This window comes from Rana temporaria, chromosome 1 (genome assembly GCF_905171775.1).
Source record: "Rana temporaria chromosome 1, aRanTem1.1, whole genome shotgun sequence".
Lineage (NCBI taxonomy): Eukaryota > Metazoa > Chordata > Amphibia > Anura > Ranidae > Rana > Rana temporaria.
Window position 1 is genome coordinate 430,538,725 of NC_053489.1, and position 23,997 is coordinate 430,562,721.

General features: G+C 40.6%; 1 protein-coding gene across 1 annotated transcript in view; it reads right to left on the minus strand.

Annotated features, from left to right (window-relative positions):
• Positions 1–23,997, minus strand: part of LOC120915216 (fibrillin-2-like) — a 190,197-nt gene that overhangs the window by 151,621 nt on the left and 14,579 nt on the right. The window contains exon 2 of the mRNA XM_040325539.1: positions 23,630–23,931. Within this exon, the coding sequence (XP_040181473.1) occupies positions 23,630–23,799 (170 nt within the window). The 5' untranslated portion in view covers positions 23,800–23,931. The remainder of the gene's footprint in view (positions 1–23,629; positions 23,932–23,997) is intronic.

Here is a 23,997-nt window from a genome sequence, read left to right on the forward strand (position 1 = left end):
CTAATTTTGGAAAAGTCTCCAGGTTTGTTTAAAAATTATTAAAGAACATAGTTAATGTTAACAGGAGGCATTGTTTCCAGAGTCAGCCTTTACTATCAATCTTCTTGACCTATAGCTGCCCTTTGCCATATATCCTAAAAAATAATAGTCTTGCCTTGATATAATTTAGGATACCACATGTGTGTGTTAAAAGAGCGGGTTAAGTTTATAATTCTGCCATTTTAACGTCAATTAATGTTGGTTTCCCTGAAAAATAAGTATGCAGGACTATATATGTTTAAAATCACAGTATTGGATTGTTTTATTGAACATTCCTTCTGGGATTATTGTCTAGTGATCTCTGTTAGCCCTTTCTATGCTAGAGATTCTATAGATGCCATACTTGGAGGTATCTCAGTAATATTTTTATGTTTTCCATGACTTTATACACAAAATGGAATTACAAAAAAAAAAAAAGAGTGGGCTAAGTGTACATTCCTCTATTCCCTCTAATCCTAAACTGTAAATTGAGCCAAATATACATGCCTTTCCTGCTCTACTGTACACAGAACCTTGTTAAAAGAGATGTGTATAAGACTCATATATGGGATAAAAGGTCTATCAGCATATAATCATCTCAACAAAAAATGGTGCAGGCACCATCAAAAGGAAAGGTCAATCAGCCACATCTCAAGGAACTCCTAGCAAGGTCTGGAAGAAACCTAGGGTTCACCAAAGCTATGCTAACTCTCTAAATTCCCTTACAAAAATAATATTTAATATATGTGTTTTCCATAAGATACGCTAAATACTCTTAGTTATCTTCATTCCTACGACTACGAAACTTACCAGTGTGTTAAAGGCTCTGGGCCAGATTCACGTAGATTCCGGCGTAGCGTAAGCTATTTACACTACGCCGCCGCAACTTAGTGGAGCAAGTGCCGAATTCTCAAAGCACTTGCTCCGTAATTTGCGGCGGTGTGGTGTAAATGGCCCGGCGTATCCCCGCGTAATTCAAAGGGGGCGGCTTGTATTTAAATTGAGCGCCCCCCGTGCTGAACGAAATGCGCATGCGCCAGCCTTAAACGTAGCCCAGCGCGCATGCTCCGTAGTACGCCGCAACTACATTGGTTTCGACGTGAACGTAATTAACGCACAGCCCTATTCGCGACGAGTTACGTAAACGATGGAAAAACCTGACGCTGTCCCGACAGCCATACTTAACATGGCATATGGCGGACCGACGTAAGGTTACCCCTCATATAGCAGGGGTAACCTTACGCTTACGTAAACGACGTAAACTACGGCGAAGCGGCGCAAAAACTTTCAGGAATCGGCGTATCGGCTCATTTGCATATGCAACGCTGAAATCGACGTAAAAGCCACCTAGCGGCCAGCGTAGTATTGCATTTAGGATCCGACGGTGTAAGTGACTTACACCAGTCGGATCCTAGCCTAACTCTGGCGTATCTTGTTTTGAGAATACAAAACAATGATACGCTGGCGGGGTTTTCGAATTACGCCGGTGTATCTGTAGATACACAGGCGTAATTCTTTTGAGAAGTTAGACTGGCTTTTAGTATGTCAATGCTTGAGATTTAACTGTAACATGCTAAAGCTCTAGACTGTTCCATAAAAAACAAGATTTTGTTAAATCCATAGGGTAATTTTACTTGATTGGCTTTCAGACCATGCACAAACAGCACAGATTAAATTCATTATACATGCACTTCAGACCATATGCCAATGCCCTGCCCCTGTTGTATCTCATGAAAAGACTAATGCCGCGTACACACGATGATTTTTCAGCATGAAAAAAAAACGACGTTTTTAAAATTGTCATTTAAAATGATCGTGTGTGGGCTTCACATCGTTTTTCGGCTTCTGAAAAACTACAAAAAAAAAATCGAACATGCTGCATTCTTTAACGTCGTTTTAAAAATTTTGGGTTGCAAAAAATGATCGTGTGTGGGCTAAAACGACGTTTTAAACCCGCGCATGCTCAGAAGCAAGTTATGAGACGGGGGCGCTCGTTCAGGTAAAACTACCGTTCATAATGTAAGCACATTCATCACGCTGTAACAGACAGAAAAGCGTGAATCGTCTTTTACTATCATGGAATCAGCTAAAGCAGCCCAAAGGCAAATAGAACTTCCCCTTTAGAGTGCCGTCGTACGTGTTGTACATCACTGCGCTTTTTTCATAATTTTTTTAAAACGATGGTGTGTGGGCAACGTCGTTTTTAATGATGAAGTTGGAAAAACATAGTTTTTTGGACATGCTGAAAAACGTTGTCTTTTTTCATGACGAAAAATCATCGTGTGTACGCGGCATAAGAAGCATTAGGCAACTTTGTATTTACCCACTGCACAAAGGATTAGTCAGAAGTTGCAATGTCAACTTGGTCTAAGACACAGCTCATATGCCTAGGGAAACTACGAGCAGCGTAAGCTGATCTACAAGCAAAGTTGCCTGAAGCTGCATGATGGTTGTAGTTTTGCAGTCTAGGGTCTAAACTGAGGTATGATCATGCAGTCACTATTTTTACATTCTTAAAGGAGAGTAAACATTTATCAGGCATCTGATTCCATATTCTATTTCATTTCTCAGCTTAGAAGTACAAACAGTGGTTAAAACTCATGAGTGTCAAACCCAGGATATCTGACAGTACTGTTGCAGATAAGCAACACTGTCAAAACTAAGCTGGATCACATTTCCAAACCTCAGAAACATAAACCGAACCATTTTCAAAGTACACCAGCAGCACATCTAGGTGTATTCAAGAAAAATTGCAATAACAGTCTGAAGACACTTTGCAAATCACTGATATTGAGACACACAACTGAGTTTTCCCACTGTGAGGGCCAGTTGTAGCTGGTAAGTCTCATTATACAATAAGAAGACTTGGTAACAATTTCACCCCTGGTAGTGTTTAGCTTCAGAAAACAATTAAAGCCTAACCTCTCAAGAGGTGTTTTGCTAAACCAATTTAAATACGCTTCAGGTTGCATTTTATTTTATTTTTTTATAAGATTTACATTTACAAGCACAACTGACAATCTGAAATCCAAGCCAAAAATCAGGGATGGAAGCAAGGACCCCAGTTCTATAGGCAATACCACAATCAAGAATCGACAAAGTTACAAAAAGTATTCCCATAGGCTCAAGTTAAGCATAGGCTTTATTAGGCCCACACTTATTTAAATGCACCAAATACACTATAATTTCTGGAAATAATATTCTGAATATGAAGCACACAAATAATTAATATACTATTGGTTTGTGTAAGCAAATATTGCATATTATAATTTTTTAACCCTAAATACTGTGAAAAAAAAAACATTTTTCCCACAGTGCTTAATTGCAAAGAATTATAGAGAATTTGCAATCTCATTTATCAATAATACCCCATTAATTGTATATTGTAAACATAGGTGTGCGCAGCCTAATGCATTAGGGTGTGCACCCTTAAGCTCAAACACACATGCATGTGTACGTATCTACATATATATGACCCCGGCACATTGATCTCCCTGCTGACACAGTGAAAGAGAAGAGCATAAACACTTCTCTTATGGCAGAACCAGTAAGAGGGAGATTTTTCCCATGTTCCTGTTGCTACACAGAGCGATAACACTAATGTGCATGGGGTGATTAGGGTGTGCCTGGGCACACCCGGCACACCCTGTGCGCACGCCTATGATTGTAAACACAAGCAGCGTAAGTACCTGAATCTGACTTGTTCCAGCCTCTTGCACCCCCTATACAACTGGGCTGGAGCGTTAGAGACAAGGAACCAATCAGTTCAAGACTGACAAGAAGCATGCTACTGTACAGTAATAGGAAAAGAGAGCAGAGTGACAAAGAGATGAGTTCATCACTGTATGGCTTCTCCCCTTTCACTGTCCAATCACAGGCTAGGGCAAGTCCAACTAGGTTCATAGCACGTAGGGTAAATGATGCTGGCCACCAGACTGAGGACATCTAGTGGCAGAAAACAAGGGAAATCTTTGGACTGAAAGTGACTATTGTAGCAAAAACTGTTTTTGCTATTTTATCTTTCAATGGGCTATTCATTTTTTCTTGTTAGTTTTGACTGCAGTTCTGCTTTAACTGTTCCAGGACTGCAATAAGAAGTGAAAAGACTGCATGTGGCCCAAACACACCAATTTGACATGCATAGATTAGTGGGAGATCCTCAAGGTGAGTACCCTAAAATTAGTGATCTGATCTTGCTGTATGGCAGCCATTGCAATTCATTGACTCCTCTGAGATATGCCACTTTTTAGAATTTGACTTTTATTACTAACACGTCTGGTCTAATAAAAATAAGGGCTGGTCAAACCAAAATGTGTGTCAGGAACACTGAAAATGCACCAATACGATAAACCACATCAGAGGCCAGAATTCATATGGGAAGGTTTTTGTGAAGTAAGCTGGATCTTAACATAAATACATAAATTCAGCAATGCTTCTCGAATTCTTTGCACAATTTCCTTGAAGTCTTTGATGTTCAAAACCAAGTAAAACAGTGTATTTCTGATAATTTACTGAATGTGCAGTTTCTAGTATGAACAGAGCTGGGTGCTGTACAACATAAACACTGTCCAACTGCAGATTCTACTTTGGCAAACAGAATCTGACAAGGAAGGCTTGGGAACATTCAGAGGTCGTAAATGTGCGAACTAGACACTCGTCTATGCTTGACTGCTGACTAACAAGTTGAAAAGTTTATTACTGACTGCTAAGTGACATAGACACATAGACATATTCTCTGTAATTCATTACCTTTCAGTAAAAAGTGTTACAAGTAGATCGGAAGCATTCCCGTATATCACTTAACATGGATCAATTATGCAGATGTGTAATCACAGTAAAACAAGCACAAATAAGCTCTGATTCATCTAGCTGAAAAGGCAAGATATCATACATTTTAAAACCCAACTCTGGGACCAGTCAAAACCCTCCCTTGCAGTAGCAGTAGCACTACCCCCTCACTGCAAGTGTTAAATGCTCAATTATGTCTAGGGGATAGAAATTAAGTTCTACTTACCCAATCCTCCGCTCCCCTGGTACCCCTATGATCTAGCAGTGGATTACCCCCTCCGTATCCCCACATCCAATCCAAATCTGTGGGCCCTGCCTCAGTTTTGATGACGTCAGAGGGCATCTGACCACTACATCATAGGGAAGACACGCTGTGGGTAACAGTCTTGAAGCAAGGAGGAGCCTGCGCAGGAGAGGATTGGGAAAGTATAACTATTTTCCCAATCCCGTATACATAGATGAGCATTTAATCCTTGCAGTGCGGGGCACTCACACTGCAAGTGATGATTTTTACTTTCCTGTAATTCAGCTTTAAAGGAGAAGTACAGTCAAAGCTCATTTGGCTTTACATCTCCTGTGGATCACAAAAGTGAAGTCCGTTCTGCACTCCTGTGACCCATTTTCTCAGCTAATGTCACAGAACCGGTCAAGGCTGGGGAAACCTCGCAAACCATATGGTTGGAGTCCACCCAGATGCCTAGATTGGCACCCAGCTCAGCCTCTCAGTGAGAGTCTGGGCCAACCGCTCCCGCCCCTTCCACAGCCCAGAACTCCAGTGAGTGGGGGGGGGGGGGACAGAAAGCAGATGACTGACAGTTCAAGGGGTGATCAGCGGTCTTTGTTTGTTCGTTTTTTTGTCTTACAGCCTGCAGGGAACAGGTGCAGAATTGGACCGATGCAGCACCCACCTAGGTAGGTATGATTTAAAAAACAAAACACAAACTCTCTCTTTTAAGACATGCTAACATACCCTCAATCAATATTATTATAGTCAATTTAGTATGCTTTAACATGACTCTGTCAAGAGAAAGGTATGGTGGCACACATTGCAGGCCTCTTTTTGAAAATATGTAGCTACTCTTTAACTCTACAAAACACCAAACAACAGGAATGGGGGAAAACGTCAAGTTTTCCTGAACAATAAAGAGTCTTCTGACTACTTTGAACATTTATTTACTAAAAGTACCATCTTTCATTGGTCTCCCAAGGAACAGTAGACTGGGAGAGCTACTCAGGGGATCCATTCAATGCACCAAATACTGAAGCCACAGTCAGTTCGGATCACTACTGAGCACTTGTGTGTGCTCCTGACACCTGTTAAAAATGTGCCTTTTGCTTGTGACTGTGTGTAAGTGATACAGTAAATACTTTTTGTGAATTAGATTGATTAAATGCACTCTAATCTATGCTCTATTTCTGTCCATATATCAGTCTATAATCAACACCCTATTCGACTGATATGTCACACACTGGAATGTGGATTTCAGTTGATAGTTGGAAGATATGGTTATAAGTCATTTATGGCTTTCCCCATTCAACCTCATAATCTGAATGTGGTCTATTCAATTCATGAACAAAGCATCTTAGTGCTGCTGATCAATGCAACGTGATCCATAATTGTTTACTTTGGCCAGTTGACTCAGTTTGCTCAAATCTAATCTAAATCATGTCTAAATTGATTCGTTGGGAAGTTATGCCTATTTGATTGGATAATGAAATTGAAGTTTATATGGCCACCATTAGATTTACTAACAAGTATGTAGAGGCCTACTTAACTTGACATAAAATGAATGAACTGTTTATACAATACTGTACATACTGTTTAGCAAATCTAATAGCGGCCATGCATGCTTTAATTATATTAGCCAAAACTTCCCTTCAAATTGATTTGAACTCTTTTTATATCTGATATAATGGAAAATTATCAATGGCATTGAAAAGCTTTAGTCATGAACCTCAGATTATGAGGTTGCATAGCATAGACAGGTATACTAATAATAATTTACTGAACATATCCTTTAAATGGGTAGCTGACTATAGATTGATTATTTCTATAGGGAGAGATCGACTGGAAAGTGTAGAGGGACAATCTTTTTCTGCTTGAGCGATTAGCTGCTGGAGCTGTCAGCCTCCTCATTGCTTTCAATGTGGCTTCTAACTTCAGCTACTTGCAAGGAACCCTGCTGGGTTCCCCCCGCCCCATGTATTCACTAACAACTCCATTCACAAGTGTGAATGAGGCCTAAAGCCTAGTACACATGAGCCAAAAACCGGCCGACATTTGGCCCATGTGTATGGCAGCTGATCCAACAGAAGCTAGCCGTTCGGCCGGCTTCTGTCGAAGGCTAATGACCAAAAAAGGTCTGCCGACTGGCTCCTGTTCGGTGCTCTGACCAGAGTGTCCATCCCCTTTGTTAGAACACAATAGCACAGCAAGGGAGATCGCTGTACTAACATAGGATTGAATGAAAAAAACTAGTAGCGTGTACCAGGCTTAAGTCTGCAAAGCGTAAGCAGAGCTTATTTCCTGATCCTGTAGAGGATGTACAGGTGATTATCAGGCGTACTACAGGTATTTTACAGGTGTTTTTTTTGCATGTGTATCAAGATTTGGGAGTTTGCTTCCCAGGCTGGGCAATGGGAGGAGAGGAGTTCATAAAGATGAGATTAAAAATTGCTTGCAAAAACAAGCATATTTGCCAGCACACCGTGGATCGACAAGGTATTGTCCAAGCGAATTTTATTGCACAAAGAATTGCAATGTTTCAAAGCCATGCAGGGCCCCTTTGCCAGGCTCGAAACGTTGCACTGCTTTATGTTGTGATCATGCTTATCCAGGAACGCGTGCAATAGGAATATGGAGTATTTCAAAAACATGCATAAAGCGCATTTACAAGCATTCCTATTGCAGTCTAATGCCGCGTACACACGATAATTTTTCGGCATGAAGAAAACATTGTTTTTCAAAAAAGTCATTTAAAATGATCGTGTGTGGGCTACACATAATTTTTCAGGTTCTGAAAAACGTAAAAAAAAAAATTCGAACAATGTCGTTTTTCGGGTTGTAAAAAATGATCGTGTGTGGGCAAAAACAATGTAAAATACCCGCGCATGCTCAGAAGCAAGTTATGAGACAGGAGCGCTCGTTCGGGTAAAACTACCGTTCATAATGGAGTAAGCACATTCATCACGCTGTAACAGACAAAAAGCGCAAATCGTATTTTACTAACACGGAATCAGCTAAAGCAGCCCAAAGGCGAATGAAACTTCCCCTTTATAGTGCCGTCGTACGTGTTGTACGTCACCACGCTTTGCTAGATCATTTTTTTAAAAACGATGGTGTGTAGGCAACATCGTTTTAATGATGAAGTTGGGAAATCGTCGTTTTTTAGACATGCTGAAAAACAATGTTTTCTTTCATGCTGAAAAATGATCGTGTATACACGGCATAAAAGATCAAAAGAAAAATGCCTGAATATGCACAAAAAGCATAGGGCATAGAGCATAGGGCACAGTGGTGGCTGGTGGTATATTTTGTGGGGGAGGCAGCAAATCACTAGCCCCAAGCTTCCCTTATATAGGGTGCAGGGAGCACTTCCTCCGGGCAGTGGGCGGCGTCTTCTCCTCCTGCTGCTTTACAGGGGCTTCCCCTGTGTCTCCTCCCCCTCCTCCTCAGTGGCCAATAGGATAGCTTCTCCTCTCAGCCATTTGGGTGACGGGCTCAGGACTTGCTTTCTGATTGGTTTGGAGGAGAATCAGGAAGACAATAGCGAATATTAATTTGCTATTGTCACACAACTGGGTGGGCTCACCCTTTTTTGAAGCCTATTAAAACCTCTGACTCTAATCACATGCTTCAAAAAAAGAAAACCCATTGGAATCCATGCGTCTGGTACCCCGCATGTAGATTAGGGGGCTGGACGCATGGATTAGGGTAGCGCCCTGCATGACACAGGCGCCCTGATCATACAAGTTTGAACAGTTACACTAAAGCCTAGTACACACTTCTTTTTGTTCAACCCAGTGGACTGAACAAAAAAAAACTGACAGCTTAGGCCAGAGCCACTGTACTAACAATCTGATGTTAGTACAGCGATCTCCCCTGCTGTTCTATTGTGCTTTAACAGGGAGATGGCCCCCCCAGCGGGAGCCGGTCATCAGACGCTTTTCAGGTCATGCCCCAGAAGCCAGCTGAATGACCAGTTTCTGTTGAACCGGCTGCAGTACACACGACCTGAAAGACAGCCGGTTTCTACTGAACTGGTCGAAGCCACCTGATATTCGGCCCGTGTGTACAGGGCTTTAGAAAGAATTGGATTCTGCATACTCATGAGTAATAAGTAGTAAGTAGTCAGGAGTAGGGAAACAAGCAGAAAAATGCTCTAGTGTGAATGAGGGTTAAAGAACATTGTACAGAAATTGTCAGGTTGGAAAATGTGTGGCTTACTTAAAGTAGAGGTTCACCCTAAAAAAAAATTCTAACATTACATCCAGCATACTGACGACATGTAAAGTATGCTGGTATTTTTTCTTCTCCGTACATACTGTTTAATTGTTATTTTCGCCCAGGCTTCCGGGTTATGATTCCCGCGGGACTGGGCGTTCCTATTGAAAGCTTAGCTGATTGACGTCTGGTGAAAATCTTCCCATGGCGCAGAAAATCTTTCTGCTGGACAGGGTTCAGAGAGTAAGGCTGGGACTGCACTGCTCTTCTGATAGTCCCCTGTTCTGTGGAGTCCCTCAAGGGTCGGCGTTATCGCCGCTCCTGTTCAACATCTATCTGAGGCCTCTGCTATATATCATCCGCCGCCACAACCTATCTTTTCATGTCTACGCTGACGACACCCAGTTCTACATTCCTCTGCCCAGGGATGGGGGGGCACAGATAACTCTGGCCACCTGCCTGGAGGAAATTCAAGCCTGGATGGGGGCCAATTATCTTATGCTCAATGGCTCCAAGACTGAGTGCATGGTTTTATGCAATCAGCCATGGTCGGGCGGTTTCCCTACCTGGCCGGACTCGTTTTCATCGGTCCCAGTGCCAGTCACCCAGGTCAGGGATTTGGGAATCATCTTGGACGAGAGATTGACGCTACGACCACAGGTAAACCAGGTGGTGAGTTCTTGTCACTTCCACTTGAAACTCCTGAGGTCGACTTTTCGCTTCATTGAAGAATCGCATAAGATCTCCATGGTCAATGCCATTATTGGAAGTCGATTAGATTATTGTAATGCTTTGTACCTGGGTTTACCTAATAACATCATGCACAAATTACAGCTTATTCAGAATGCCGCTGCGAGGCTACTCACGGGTGTTGGTCGTCGTGACCACATCACGCCATCGCTGAGAGCCCTGCATTGGCTACCCGTGAAGGAACGGGTTCTGTTTAAGACTGGATGCATGGTGCACAGGGCTACCCATGGCAAGGGGCCAGTGTACCTGCAGGAAAAATTCACCAAGTATGTGCCTAACCGTACCTTAAGGTCGGCTAATTTGGAAACTTTGGTGATTCCTAAATTTCGTAAGAAAAAATGCGGAGGGAGGACGAGTGCGGTCCAGGGAGCACAGTTTTGGAACTCCCTGCCTCTAAAATTAAGGCTTGAGAATGATCTTTTTAAGTTCAGGAAGCTTTTAAAAACTGAGCTTTTCAGTCTAGCCTATGGAATTACATAGGTTTTTATAGTTTTTTGATCTGCTACTATTTAAACTTTGATCTGTTCCGCTGCCTGTGTGTGTTTTTTTGGTTGTTGCTGTATTGTTGTTCTCGGCGCATCGAGGCCTACGGGTAACTGACTGCGTTTTGTACTTTTTTTGTACTTTTAAGAATTTTAATAAATAAATATAAATAAATAAATAAATAAAGCGCGTCACCAGTTTTCCGTAAATAGCCGATCTGCGAGTCGGCGCTATACCGCGCTTGCGCCCGCCGTGTAGAGCTGACTGCGCAGGCGCCATATAGAGCCGACTCACAGGTCAGCTATTTACGGAAAACTGGTGACGCGCTTTATGCGCCATGGGAAGATTTTCACCAGAAGTCAATCAGCTAAGCTTTCAATAGGAACGCCCAGTCCTGCGGGAATCAGAACCTGGAAGCCTGAGCGAAAATAACAATTAAACGGTATGTACGGAGAAAAAAAAAATACCAGCATACTTTACATGTCGTTAGTATGCTGGATGTAATGTTAGAATTTTTTTTTAGGGTGAACCCCGCTTTAAGTTTTCTGACTAGATTATAGTGTTTTACTGGTAAATGTAGTGGAAATCCACAGCTGTTCACAGTGTGTTGTAAAAGCCCTCCATGTGCGTGTAGTAAAAAAACGAAAGCTGTGGATTGTGGAGCACCTGATGAGCCTTCTATTTGTTTACACACATTGCTGGGTGGCCTTCCCATCTATACAAGTAGTTGTCCTTTAATGCCTAACAAAAAACAACATTGTTACTTTCTTTTCACAAACTCCCCATGTCCCATCTGCATGCCTTTTCGCCCCCTCATCACTGCAGTTTCCTGTAATGCTAGACAGAATGGCTTTTAGTTTTACAGAAAAGATTTCAGCCGTCGTCAATCAGCCCAAAGGGGAACACTCCATCCTAACATGGCGTTTCAGCTTTCTCAGGTATCAGCTCATGAATATCTTGGAAGGTGTTAGAAACAAAGGCAAGTGAAGTAATAACGTGCTGAAAAGTGGAGCCCATGAAGAAAATGGAAAGTTTTAGTATATTGCTAATGTAAGGTCACGTGCATGCATACAGGTCTTCGCCCTATTGTGGTGTAATAAAACTCAACAAATCTTAACCACACTTGAAATAAGAGATTATTATTACGCATAGCCAAAGGGGCCAGAAAAGAAAAAAAATGTGATGTCAAATAGCCATTTACCCATTTATTTAGTCTGAGTTGCTTTTAATGACAATGTGTACACCCTGGGTGATTTTGAAAAGGTCAATAACCACTTCATTTAGGTCTTTCTGAGTGCTCATTTATTTTCAACAGCCTTTGTTTGTATAGCAACTAATCCCAGGAGTGGGGTAGGGCAAATGCCCAAGCACATGCTGCCTAAGGCTTTAGCCAGCAGCTTGAGCAAAATGAATACATTCCTGCATCCACGCTAAACAGCGAGCACTCGGGATTCCCCATTGATGGCTATGGTAGTGAAGCAGCTGTGACTGCCTGAACACCTGAAAAGTGGCTGTTTTTTTTCTGATCTAGTCTAAAGCTGGTCATGCTATGACCGAAATTCATCTGGTTCCGCACAGACCGGCCAAATTTTGATCAGTGTGTGGCTGTCTGCTCAATAGAAGTCAATCTGGTTCCAAACCAGATTTGAGCGACTTCAGTTGAAGGGACAGGTTAGAAATTATTGTAGATCAGTGGCTGCAACCAAATTACTTCAGGTGCTGGTCCATGTAATCTGATAGCAGGGGGTGCCATTGTCAGAATACAGTGTTCCAGCAGTGGGATTTCATCCATCTTGTCTGTGTGAATGGAGGAACCTGTCCATTTTTTATTCAGCCCACTTCCTCTTCTCTGTAACTGATGGTGGCATCTACACAAGTAATGTATTTCAAAGCCTTTCTCAGCCAAGGTTCTATGGAACCCTAGGGTTCCTCACAAGGTTGCTCGGGGGTTCCCCCCCAACAGAGAGAAGTGGTGACTTCATATTCTACCTACACTTAAATGTTCCACAGAATACCAATGTAAGGGGTAATTTCTACACTGATCATTAAAGGGTCACTAAAGGAAACATTTTTTTTTGCTGAAATTACTGTTTACAGGGTATAGAGACATAAAAGTTAACTGATTCCTTTTAAAAAATGATTAAAAATAGATTAAATTTTATCATATAACGTGCCTGTAGTTTCACTTTCGGTTTTAAACTGGTTTCATGTTTATTCGAAGTAAAGAGACCCACAGAACAAAAACAAACAAATCCAGGGCAGTGTTTTGTTTTTAAAATGAATCTGATTGGTTCTGAGGAGTTTTAGACACACAGCTTAGACCACAGTGAGAAGCTCCCATGAGATTTTTCATAAGGAGCCAGACAAGCAGGAAGTGTGGAGATCACAGCAGAATTACAGCTACTTCAAAGCAAAAACGAACAATGAGGACATGAAACCAGGACTGCAGTAAGGTAAAGGAAGCTATTTAGCAAAAAAAAAAAAAATTCCTTTAGTGATCCTTTAATGTCAGGAGACAGTACATTTGATACTTTCCTCAAACCATTTATTCATTTATTTTAAGATTATTAATTGTATACAGCTTGTGGTGTTGGGTGTCAAATACTCAGGAAAATGGACACTGTACCATTTAAAGTTTAGACTGTACACATATATTTTTAAAGGTACCTTTCTTATGAATTAATTCAGCCTAATGTTTCAATTTAGCTGTTAACAGGACAGGCCATTATTGCTAACTCTGAATCAGACTTAAGGATCTACTTTGGTGTCCTTGTTTTTTCCTTCTTAGTGCAAATTAAATAATCCTATTGTTACAATAAGCAGATAACAAGGTAAGGGACTTAGGTACGAATGTTTAATGAATGCTTCTTTAGCAATTCTAAATCATTTCTTTTATTCATGTCTTTTTGGTTGAAGTACATATTTGTGTCTTAATGTAGTGATTAAAGGGGTTGTAAATGTTTTTTTTTTTTTTTTTTTCTAAATAGGTTCCTTTAAGCTAGTGCATTGTTGGTTCACTTACCTTTTCCTTCGATTTCCCTTCTAAATGTTTTTTTTTTCTTTGTCTGAATTTCTCACTTCCTGTTCCTCCTCCGTAAGCTTGCCCCCTGTTCTGGCTGGGGGTTAGTCAGCCAGAACAGCTTACTGAGGAGGAACAGGAAGTGAGAAATTCAGACAAATAAAACAAAGAAAAAAAAATTTAGAAGGGAAATCGAAGGAAAGGGTAAGTGAATCAACAATGCACTAGCTTAAAGCAAATTATTTAGAAAATAAAAAATTAACCTTTACAAACCCTAAGAACTGTTGGTCAAGCATTATTTGGCCTACTTAGACCTTGCTTTGTATGCTGCATGACCAATGCAAAGGCAAAATGGCCTTATAGATGTCTACAATGCCATGAGGGCAGAACAAATCGTTCATTTGACAAACATGCCTTTGAGTGTTTGGCTAATAAAACTGCTGGTGGTATGTGCAAACACCAGTAGTTGAACTGCATTTTATAACACTGGCAGTTTTTTTGTAAGTCAATCAACCATTTTAAGGACTATAATTTGAACTGTAAAGATTTATTGATTTTTGTAATAATACATCTAATATTAATTAACAATTTTAACACCACAATGTGTTGACATTTATTTTTTAAAAATCTAAAGGGTATTACAGAAAACACGGTTTTGCAGGTTAGGTAAAACTAAAAGCAGTCAGGATTATTAGATAAAGGAAGAATTTTAGGATCATACACATCCTGACAAATAAATGCACTGGAATTTATAAGCCTTTAGGTTTTTCCCATGATCAGAGGATAGGAGCATCTGGTCATGCACAACAGCCCCAGGAGAAACATCAGTTAACAAGAAATGAACAGTCTAGAGGCTAGTGAGAGGTGAACCCCTCCCGTGTGACACATTATGTTACATCTGGGGATAAAAGAATGAGTGAAGAATGGGCAAAACTGATCATCACACAAGGACTCTGGAATGTCTTCTACCACCTCTTAGAAGTTCAACATAACCATCTAAGTAGCTTTTTAATTAAAACGGAAATAGTTTCTCCATGGTTGTAATTATGCAGGTTCTCAGACAAAATATAATGTTACATCAAACAAAATGATAAAGTGATAAGTTAGAAGTATGAGGGAAACATATCTCTAGAGTAAACCAACTATCTCAAACATAAAACAACACAGGAAATGATTAAGTAAAGGAAGGAAGTTATACAGCTAGGGTTAGGTGTCAAATTCAAAGATCCACAGTGATATAAAATATACAGTTTTGCCAATAGACTTATTGTAATTTTTTGTTAATTTTTATTTTTTTCAGGTTTCAAGGATGAGAAATAGACATTAACGTTACAGTTGTATGGTCTGTCAATTTGGTACCAAAAGTTTATTCGTTTTTTTATATGGGACACTTTTTACATTGTAAAAGGTAAGAATGTTTTTTTTTTTTTTTTTATATTTAAGAATCATACTTATTATACTAGGTGGATACAGCATTGGTCCAATACTGCATCTGTCCCCTGGCACCTCTAAGACTGAGAACCAAGCAATCAAACACCGTCAATCTCTTGGTTCTCAAAGCTACCTGAGCAGAGAGCTGGTGACTGTCAGTCAGCAACTCTCTGCTCTGCCCCCCGCCCCCACTGTAGTGTTGGGCTGTGGAGGGGCGGGAGCGGCCAGCTCAGGCTCTCATCGGCTCGATGGGAGGCTGAGCCGGTTGGCGGTCCAGGCATGTGGGCGGATCCCGACCATATGGTTGTGATCCTTCCCAAGTCGGGACTGGCTTTGTGATGTCAGCTCGCTGTCTGCTAAAAACAGGTCATGGGAGAGCAGAAGAAACGGAACTCCTGTGATCCACAGGAGAAGTAAAGCCAAATTAGCTTTGGACACATTTTGCATTTATGAAACAGAACATTCCAATTGGTTGGTAAAATATTAAACAATTTTACCTTATTTAGACTACATCAGATCATTGCTGTTAAACAAGATCCAAAGTCAATTGGTAGAATTTCACATAAACTTATTTTTTTTTTATTGTCACTTCAACAGTAATTTTCAATCTTTTTAAATAGATGACTTCTAATAAAATATTATCCAATGACCTTGTTTAAAGGTTCTTGTAATGGGGTGTCAACTGTCTCCCTATTATGCTCCTATGCTATCACAATGTCATGCAGCTTCCAGTCGAGAATACAAGCTTCCATGACTGCACAGACCTGGTCCACCGTTTTCACTATCAAGAAACTGGTTCTGTGCAGCCAGTGCTGGAGTGATTGCATGTAGATAGCAAGTGCCTGAAAGAGTCTATAGTAGATCAACAGCATTAAGGGGTATAAAGAAAAAAAAATGAAATTTATGGAAAAAAAAGCAGTTGTTTATGATACACAGAGTTGTAGCAAACTCTGGGGTTGATTTAGCCAATCAGCTTCTAATTTAGTAAATTAAATTTTGTAAATCAACCCTTAAACATCATCCAGTTAGGGTTTCGATGTGCTTTAGTTTGAAAAATGTACTTCTTCTTTTTCAGTTTGAAACCTTTACCTTTAAAAAGTAATTTTCTTACTTACTAGCTGACTTGAAAATAAGGCCAGAGCCATCATCCGTTTTCTTGACCATATATCAGGAAACTTTTATACATGTTGATGTTAATGTGTGTACAGTGGCTTTTTGCTGTCACTTTCAGCAGAATGGTTTGGCTAATGACTGGATGTAGTACAATAAAAGCATTGACATTCTCAGAACTTAAACACACCCTGGACCCAACATAAGGCCCTAGAAAGTCTACCAATATATGGAACTAAACATTGTACATTCAACATCAACAATAACTTCTTTGTAAATGTAGACATTTGCCCTGCAGAATAGGACTCATGGTGAGACAACAGTTCTTTAAGTGTAAACCAATATTTGAAATTGCAAAGCAATCCAAGAAAATGGCTTTTCTGTTAAAAGGCACTGAAAGAAATAGACCACTTTATCCCACTACCCCACCCAGCCTGATGTTCAGCAGATACATTTTTTATACACATGTAACTCTTTCCAGGTGTGATGACCGCATAGAGCAGTACTGTTTTAACAGCCTCGCTGGGGATCACCATGCTTATGGAACAAAAATCTTTTGGCATCGTTGCTGGAAACTGCAATGCATTTGTGTGATTTTTTTCTTTTTAACACCAGAGTCTGCAAAGAACAGACAAGGCTTTAGAAAGGTGTAGACCTGACTGCTTTCTGTAGTCTTGTGATGTAATGAGACTCTTATATTTAGTACGTTTTATTTTAGAAGCGGAAATTTAGACACAAGTGTGACATGGAGTCTCACACTAAAAGTGTCCAATGACTGCAAAAACAACCCTGAAAAAAATGTTTTAAGTTCATTTTTAAATGAATGTGAAGTCTACTTTTTTTTTCTACACCTTTTATTGGTAAGATGCCTTTATGATATTTGGTCATGCACACTGCATTTTTACATCATGCACACAAATGTAAAAAGGATCACTCATTTTAGAAACATTAAGGGGCAGATCCACAAAGAAATTACGCTGGCATATCTATTGATACGCCGGCGTAATTTCAAAATTCCTGCGTCGTATCATTGTTTTGAATCCTCAAAACATGATACGACGGCATCTCGGCTAGATCCGACAGGCGTACGTCTTAGTACACCGTCGGATCTAAGATGCAATTTTTTGGCGGCCGCTAGGTGGCGTTTCCGTCAAAATCCACGTCAAGTATGCAAATTATCTATTTACGGCGATCCACGAACATATGTCCGGCCGGCGCATTTTTTTCCGTCGTTTGCGTTCGGCGTATAGTTACAGCTGCTATATGGTGGCGTACTCAATGTTAAGTATGGCCGTCCTTCCCGCGTACAATTTTGAATTTTTTGCGTCGTTTGCGTAAGTCGTTTGCGAATAGGAATTTGCGTAGAATGACGTCACCGTCGTAAGCATTGGCGGGTTCCGGTTTAATTTCGAGCATGCGCACTGGGATACCCCAGGGACGGCGCATGCGCAGTTCCAAAAAAACGTTGTTTACGTCGGGTCACGACGTATTAACATAAAACACGCCCCCATCACAGCCATTTGAAATGCGAGAGATACACTACGCCGCCGTAACTTATGGCGTGGATTCTTTGCGGATTCAATTTAAAAAAGATAAGTTACGGCGGCGTAGTGTATCTTAGATACGCTGCGCCCGCCGCAGATGTCTGTGGATCTGCCCCCTAGTGTCTTTTCTATTCCCTCTATTCCTAGTCATAAATAAATTGGAACATAATCGCTTCTTTTTACTTTTGCTAGTTTTAGAAAAAAAAAAAAGTTTATAGAAGCACAAACAACATATCATTGGGTTGATACAAAAGAAATTGAGTTGCTACTCTACTTCGTCCAAAAGTAAAACCAGGTATAGGGTTAGTTATGCTTTGGTTCAGAGACCAATTTGTGAATTTAAATCTTGTCCACTTTTGACCTCATGTAGTTACATCATATTCTCATTCTTCCACCAAATGCCTTCATAAAACACAACAAGGACCACCAGGGCCTTAAAGTGTCACAAAATTCATGAAAAATTCATGAAAAATCATGAAAAACTATGAATAAATGGTGTATTACATGCTGTTCATGCTCACTCCATCACTATGGGATTCATTTTCTGTATTCTGCAAAAAACCTGGCTGATCCTGCTGTTCTCTATCTCCACCTTCTGTTCATGTCCCCAATTCAGCTAAGGATTTTGCAGCTGTGGTGGCAACTCTGCACGCATTTCCTCCCTTTAACATTTGATTAGCCCTTGTGACTATAGCGTCACACATGTGGGCTGGACACAATGAGGGTGGGATATTACATGTAGATTAATGGAGGCATCACTCCCCTCTTATTTTTTGACACAGGTTGGACGGCCATGACACAGCCTGTGACTGGAAGAAATCTGCCCACACCATGTATTTCAACAAAATAATAAAGATTTGATTTAAAATATATATTTGTATGCCAATTTAAAACAGTTTATTGATATTATTGATTTATTTTTACTCTGTATTTCAAATACTTTTTTTATTTTGGATATGTGACCAGCAGCAGAGAACTAGAAGCTGCTCATGTTTCCCTGCAGACAGGCTGGGAAAGAGCTGGTTCACGTGACACCTGTATATCGATTGGGAAAAGGGTAATTAGATGTTTTTTTTTTGTTTATTAAAATAATTACAGTGCCATCATCCACATACAGAAATAGAAGGGACAATGTAAATTAAACAGTGTGTGTTTAGTATCACTTTAAGGAAATAATATTTATTTTGTATGTTTTAAGTGGCATAGCTGAGCACTCGTGTATAAAACTTTGGACAAAATATACATTAAAGCACTGCTGGACAACTGTGGTTTACCACATATATTTTTATATATCATATTGGATACCGGGGTGACATTTTTTTAAAGACCAGAAACCAGGGCTTCCAACTTATCCCTCTATTTACTGCCATATGAAGATTCATTTACTGTTCAATATTTTATTGTTTTACGCATGTACAGACTCAATGAAGGCTTAAAGGTAAATATCGGGTTACAAAACATTAAGAACAAAATCAGTGTACGTAGTACGTTCATCAGCTTATTCAGTGTTAGCACTGAATTAGCGTACAAATATGGTAGAACAAGAATTTGAAAATTTTACCCAAAGAGCTGAGATGGGAAGGAAAGTAGAAGATAACAGGGGTAAAGTAATAAGGTAAGGAGAGAGGTGTGGCATAGGAGTCATTGGAAGAAACAGCGACACTGGGGGAGCAACACTAGGCCTGCAGCCCCTTAAAACTTAGGCAGTGTTGATTGAATCCTGCAGGTAAGAATTGTTACGTCTATGGGCACCAAATAGAGGGAATAAGTCAATTTTGTCATGAAGTTTAGCGTCCATTTTATTGTGTAAAATAACTGAGTTGAACCTAGATTCCACGAAGGAGGTAGATGTTTTTCAGTCTTTAGATATTAAGAAATGCACTAGCAGTTTAAAGGCACATTTGGAAATGCCTGGGGTTATGGATTAAGAAGAGCATCCTGAGATAAAAAAGGGACTGGGGAATCCACTAGTTCTGAAATTATTTGGAAAACATCTTTCAAAACTCGTGAACTGCAGAACAGGTCCTAGAGTAGCCTGGAACCAAGTTGGTGACTCCAATTGTGAATAGATACCATCTTATTATAACTTTAAAGTTTATTTCATCACTATATCAATCTTCATTTAATACATTTCATAAAAACATTTTCAGAATCTCATTAATTCAGATGTGTCAGAGACTAAAGCAGTAAGACGGCAACCCTGCCATAAAGTCTAGAATTTTTGTTTTTACACACTTTGATTTGTTAAAGGTGGAGCATAATAAAGCAAAGCAGTCAGTTTTCCAATATGTACAGTATGTATATTATATATCTTACATAATAAAAGCTAACACTTGCCTGACGTTTTCTTTCCTAATAATATTATATGAACATATCATTCATCATATGAATGTACGGTTCACATGCGTGTAAATTTTTAAGACTATAAATATTTACACTACTGTATATGGCAGATAAATCCTAAATTTCAATTTCTATATCATTATAAGGTCTCATGTACACTGCTGCTCCTAAACGTGAGTTTAGTCGCTTTTGGAAGTTTTTTTGCCAAAGACCCTGAACTTAACTCAATAAAAACCTATGTGCCCATGTACACATAGGTTTTTATTAGCGTTTAGGAGCAGCTGAATTTAGGGGCAGTTACATGTCCCTCTCCTACTTTTTTAACATTTAAAGTTTTTCTGCTGCCAGGGGAGTTACATCTAGGTGTGGCCAATGTACATGTAGCCTTAGGATCAACTCCATCATTAGACAACAACCTTGGCATTCCCTTTCTACACATGTTTACCTATTCTTCTATAGGTTCTTCGATTACCATCCAATGGACAATTGTGGTTGGAGTGGAGTCAGAAAAGGAAGAAATCTCTCTGATCTTTCCTGTATGACTAATTACAGCTATGTATAAGAGGAATAATAAAAAAAATATTTAATTATTGTCTTTATATTTTCCAAGAGGGATGAAAAGGATGGACAGAGTTTAAGGCACTACTCCTCTGGCAATGGTGGCTTTGAGGTCAAGTGTTCATGTGTACCCTCAATATTTTAAATACTTTTCTGTAGCAGAAGATTTTTCCCTCATATTTAAATCTGTAGTTACCCAGCCCTTTAAACTCTCTCTATGTGCTGGAATTTTGCCCTCAAGCCCTTCTTCAAAAAGTTCCGGACAATTATGTTACATTTCCTTACTTCCTTCTCCTTCCAACATACTAAAATTGCAAATGCATTTAGAGTTTTCAGTGATGAGAATATCACTCTTCTCATACCTTGCTTAACTCACTGCAATCAGGCTTTTGGCCTCTACACTCTACAGGAACAGCACTTACCAATGTCTAAAGTTACCTGCCTGTTGCTGAAAGCCAAGGTTAACACTAGTTCGTAAAAAATGAAAAGGCGACAGGAAATGCTTACTACTGTTGCTAAAGAAAAACAACTGCCTTCAAACTGTACCATTTCAACATGTGATCTCTTCTGAAATACGAGATAAAAGTTCAAAATGGCTCCAGAGCTTATGCAATAAAATACCTAAGCATCTGTATAGGTGACCAGTTGATTTGCACATGTGGTTTTCTGGAGTGTAGGTAAGTATTTAATGTCTTTTTTTAGCTATTTTGACTTTAGGAAGCAGTGTCAGCATTGTAGCAGGGGGTCATATTTTAAACATAGTTCTGCTTTAAGGATTATACAGTATGTTATATCTATGTCTAGAATATTGTAGCACATTGGTCTGCAGTTTTCTGGAAGAAAAGCCTAACTATGTCTATTCTTAATAATATTCCCTCCCCCCTCCTGCCTAATATTTTAACCCTGTATAAGAAATGTTCTGAATAATTACCTATTTTTAATCAGTGATCCCCCAGCTTCAGTTCCCATGTGTCAGGGGTAAGCAGCTGCTGCAGGGGAGAGGAAGGAGCACGGACAATGGCTGGGCCATGGAAGCCTATGGGTGACATAACAGGTCCCGGGTCTTCCAGCTGTTGTTGAGCACTCCCTGAGATACAGCTGCAAGTCTACAAGTCTACAAGTATACAGATCTTTTTTATACAGGTTAGTCAGGATAGGTAGGTGGAGGGGGGGTGAAGTAACATTTTTAAATATACTTAGTGTGATGCCTAGTGCACACGAGAGGATTTATCCGCGGATACGGTCCTCCGGACCGTTTCCGCGGATAAATCCTCTGAGGATTTCGATCCGCTGGATTGTACTCACCATCGGATCGAAATCCGCGCCGAATTCACACCGCGGTGACGTGTCGCGCCGTCGCCGTGATGATGACGCGGCGTCGTGCGCGACGCTGTCATATAAGCAATTCCACGCATGCGTCGAATCATTACGACACATGCGAGGGATGGTTTCGGACGGATCGATCCGGTGAGTCTGTACAGACCACCGGATCGATCCGCTGGAGCCTATTCCAGCGGATAGATTTCTTAGCATGCTAAGAAATTTTTATCCGCTGGAAATCGGTCGGCCCGAGAAAAATCCGCGGAAAAATATCCGCTGGGTTGTAGACACCTGCGGATCTATCCGCTGGAACTGATTCGCAGAAAAATTCCAGCGGATAGATCCTCTCGTGTGTACGGGGCCTTAGGCTTTTCTTGCACTTTAAGACCATGAGCTTATGTAAGCAGTTTAGTCATGTTTTTAAATCTATATTACCTCATTTAGGCCGCGTACACACGGTCGGTCAAAACCGGTGGAAACGGACTGAAGGACCTTTTCATCGGTCCAAACCGACCGTGTGTGGGCCCCATCGGTCAGTTATACTTCGGTCCAAAAATGTAGAACTTGCTTTAAAATTCAACCGATGGACGCCTAACCGATAGGTCAAAACCGATGGTTAGTATGCAAAAGCATTGGTTAGAAACCCGCGCATGCACATAATGAAGTCGACGCATGCTTGGAAGCATTGAACTTCATTTTTCTCTGCACGTCATTGTGTTTTACGTCACCACGTTGGACTCGATCGTTTTTTTAACTGATGGTGTGTAGGCACATCAGACCATTAGTCCTTCGGACCGTTGTCATCGGATGGACTGATCGTGTGTACAGGGCTTTAGAGGTTGAGCCAGATACAGGGCTCAGTTCTGTTCCTCCACTGTTCCAGGAAGGGGGCCTGCTGATGCTCCTGGGGCCCGTGCAGCCCCCCTGTCCAGCACATTGTGTCAGTCCTAGGATAGATTTCTCCTGGAAGGATGTGTGCCGGGACTTCTCTGGGTCAGATGGGGTTTGCTGGAATAGAGGGAAGATGGTACAGGAAGTGGATTGCACTCCTTGTGACAACTCAGTGGACGATGGCAGCGCAGACACTGATCCTTATTGTGATGGTAATACTGTGCAAGGGGCCAGTCCTAGAGGAAGGAATGTCTGCAAGTCTCTGGGGTAAGTGAGCCACACTCACATCTCTGTCTAGGGAGGATGGTGTGCTGAATACACACTGGGATGGCCCAGAAAGGAAGGGGCAGGCGTTTTCTCTACCAACCATCTTATCCCTGTATCTCAGCAATTACACCGCCAATCTGATTATTCTCCACAGGCAATACCACCATTTTATAGACTACTCTGCTCACTCTGACCTTATTGGGGGGATAGTGATGTTTTGCGGAAATTGATCAAACTATTGCCTAAAAATATATACAGTACAATGCTTTAGCCCACTGTCGGTTGAAAGTGGGCCACAGGAGGGCAGAACAAATTGCAGTTCTGTGATCCAGAGAAGAAGTACAGCCCAATAAATCTTTGATTTTACTTCTCCTTTAAAGCTGCCAATTAACATAGCCTTTAATTTTCTTTCATGTAATCCTGACAGCAATTTTGTTCTATGACAGTTTTTGGTGTCTGATAGCAGCAGTGAGCACAGGTAGCTCATAGACTGAGCATGTGACACAGCCTGAAACTACATTTCTGACAAGGATTACACAAACAATAAAATATGAAGAGAGCAGATTTGGATTATTCCAAAGGCCAATTATTGACTGGTTCTTTTGAAATTCTGATGCTTTTAAAATGAAGAAAAACATATACAATGAATATATCGCATCATACCCTCTTAGTGTGTCCTGTCCTCTTCTTCTCACTCTCAGTGCTTGTCTGTCTTCATAGCCTGCAAATCTGTCCACTTGTTGGTCCCCAACTTCCATCTGGCCTTGAGCTTGCTCTGCATACCATAGTGCTGTACATCCCAGCATGAACTTGGCCAGCCATACCACCCCCATGATGGTAGGGGTTGAAGAATTGCTTTGTCTCCCTTAATACTCTCCTGGGCTGCTTGTGGTTGTTAGGCTGATGGAAGATTGAAAGTAGTCCTAACCATAGAGATCTCCAGTCCTGTTGCACTCTTGTAGAGGCTGTAGTGAAATTAAAGTACAATGAAACGTATTATTATCTTTAAATGTCAATGATGTGCATACAGA